General features: G+C 57.6%; 2 protein-coding genes across 2 annotated transcripts in view; one reads left to right on the top strand and one right to left on the bottom strand.

Annotated features, from left to right (window-relative positions):
• The window catches only part of LONP1 (lon peptidase 1, mitochondrial), a 22,243-nt gene extending 20,425 nt beyond the window's left edge, over positions 1-1,818 (bottom strand). Inside the window, exon 1 of the mRNA XM_017528204.1 lies at positions 1,188-1,818. Coding sequence (XP_017383693.1) covers positions 1,188-1,661 — 474 coding nt within the window. The 5' untranslated portion in view covers positions 1,662-1,818. The remainder of the gene's footprint in view (positions 1-1,187) is intronic.
• Positions 1,819-2,245: 427 nt separating this feature from the next.
• CATSPERD (cation channel sperm associated auxiliary subunit delta) overlaps positions 2,246-2,481 on the top strand; it is a 54,199-nt gene continuing 53,963 nt past the window's right edge. Inside the window, exon 1 of the mRNA XM_037738466.1 lies at positions 2,246-2,299. Coding sequence (XP_037594394.1) covers positions 2,246-2,299 — 54 coding nt within the window. The remainder of the gene's footprint in view (positions 2,300-2,481) is intronic.

Below are 2,481 nucleotides of genomic sequence, written 5' to 3'. Positions count from 1 at the left end.
AAAAAAAGAAAAAGAAAACAGGAAAGGCCTTGGAGGGGTCGCTCAGACACACAAACTAGCAGTGTGGGAGAGCTCCCTATATCCCTCTGGCTGCTGTCCCTCTGAAATGGCTTCTCCCTTCCCCAGCAGATCCTTGAGATTTGTTTAGCAGAGGGTGACTCACTGTATGACCTTGCTTTGTTAACAGATAACCTTCAGTTATACCCAGTTTCCACATCAGTATTTTTTTTTTTTTTGAGGGAAGGGGAACTGGGGGAGAAGGTATTTGGGGGCCTCCCTACTCTAAAAGCTCAAGTTCCTTACATCATCCTGCTCCCTCCCCACCCCCAAGCCTCTTACTCTGAAATGATGTAATTTCTACCACTGAAAGTTAAGTTTCTTAGGCCGGGGACTGTATGACTTGTTCATTACAGTATTCTCAGCACGTGGTACGTGGTCGAAGGTCAAGAACACTCTGAAGGAATAACGTCCTCTTCCCACCTCTTCCCTCCTAAGCCTCCAGTTCCATCCATGCTCTATTATTTCCCGTAATAATTACTGCTTTCTAATACAACATAGTTGCTACTCATCTTTATTGCCTATCTCATCCTGCCAGAATGTAAGCTCCGAGGCAGATTACTTTTTAAGAGACAGGGTCTCGCCATGTTGACAAGCTAGACTCCAGGGTTCAAGCAATCCTCCCGCCTCGGCCGCCGGAGTAGCTGGGACTACAGCGCGCGCCACCACGCCCAGCTTCAAAGGCAGAAATTTTTGTCTGCCTTGTTCACTACCATATCCCCAGCACCTTGAACAGTTCCTGGCACATAAGCAGTCAAGAGGTATTTAAGAATGAATTCTGATCCCATTGGGGCTCGTAACCCGACGGCACAGCGCCTTGGGAGAGGAAGCGTTACAAAACGTGTGTGCTAAGCAAGCAGAAAACGAACGGCGCTGTAACACTACTCTGGTGTCTCCGGATCCCGGATTTCTACGACCGGGACTCTAAGTGGACAATCCTAGGCTCACTGGGTTCAACTCCTCTCATCTAATGGATGCTAAGAGATCCGAAACGAAGAGGACTTTAGCTCAAGGTCCCCAGGCTAGTGGTGAGCAGACAAGGATTCTAACTGCAGCCTCTGAGAAACTGATGTCTGAAAAAGCTACAAAACACGAGGGAGCTAAAGTGATCCCACGCTTCAGCCCGCTGCTTGCAGAGGTGTGAAACCTGAGGCCGAGGCGGGGACTCCCATTACCTCAATAATCTTGATGAAGCGCGGGAACACCGGGTTGCGGGTGATGGCGATGAGCGGCAGGTGCGGGAACACATCGGGAATCGTCATGGGCGTGAGCGCCGTAATGACCGGGCCTTCCCCGCCGCCTGCGCTGCCCCCCGTACCCCCGGCTCCTTCCTCCGCGCCGCCCTCGGAGGCGTCGTCTTCTCCCGAGAAAGCGCCTCCGCCGCGGCTGTTCGCTTCCCAAAGTCCCCGCCACTGGCCCCCAATTGCCGGGCCTCGACCCCACAGGGTCCAAGGAGGAGAGGCGTCGCAACTCCGCCGGCCTCGGAGCAACCACGCTCCAGCTGCTGTGGGGACCCGCCCCCCGGCGGCAGCCAGCATCGGCCGCCGCAGCGCCCAGCACCGCGCAGCGCCCCACAATCGCACGTAGCCTGTGCCCGCCGCCATAACCCGGCCATACTGACGGCGCCCACAACTCACGTCATTTCCGCTCGCCGTGAACGCACGTGACGCCCAGCGCGTGCCTCGGCACTCGATGGGGGCGTGGCCCGAAGTAGCCACTTCAGGGGGCGGGGCCTACGCGGAGTAAGGGCGCGGAGTTCGACCGTCAGCAGGTCCTCCGCCTCTTCCGGTTTCCCACCTTAGGCGTTCAAGGGCCTTTACGGCCACGTGGAAGGTTGTGGGCACGCGCCAGCACCCATACAGAAAATTGGTAATGCTGCAAACGCAGCGTTTAGGAACTCGTAAACAGCCAGTGCTCACGCTTACATGCGCAGACGACATGCCCATGCTCAGGCTCTGGGGCTTCTAGTGGTTGAAGAATTTGGGATTCCCTGGAGACGGCATGCTTGCTCATCAGACTTGCTCAGACTAGAGTGGCCACGGGTGGCCGTGTGCGCATGCCCAGACTCTGAGCGCTCGTTGGGGGTTGCGGATTCGGACTTCCCGGGATTCGCCTGCGCATGCTCAGGGTTCAGGCAGAGCGTGCGGCTGCAGTGCACGCAAGCCCACGCAGGGGCTCATTGGTGCGCATGCGCAGTCTCCGGCTTGCGCGTTTTGGGATTCTGCGGCGACTCCCTGCGGCGGTTGAGGGACAGTAGTGGCGGCAGAGGCCCAGGCTCGATGCTGATGTTGATGCTAGTGGCGGCTGTGACCCTGTGGCTCTGCCCGCTGGTCACAGCTCAGCCGCTCTGCCGGTGGGGCTGCCCTCCTGGGGCTGGGTTGCTGCCGGGGGTGGGGAGGGTGCTGGTTCATCTTGGAGCCAGGC

The sequence above is a fragment of the Cebus imitator genome, unplaced genomic scaffold, assembly GCF_001604975.1.
Source record: "Cebus imitator isolate Cc_AM_T3 unplaced genomic scaffold, Cebus_imitator-1.0 Scaffold53, whole genome shotgun sequence".
Classification (NCBI taxonomy): Eukaryota; Metazoa; Chordata; class Mammalia; order Primates; family Cebidae; genus Cebus; species Cebus imitator.
This window is presented reverse-complemented; position numbering and strand designations above follow the sequence as displayed.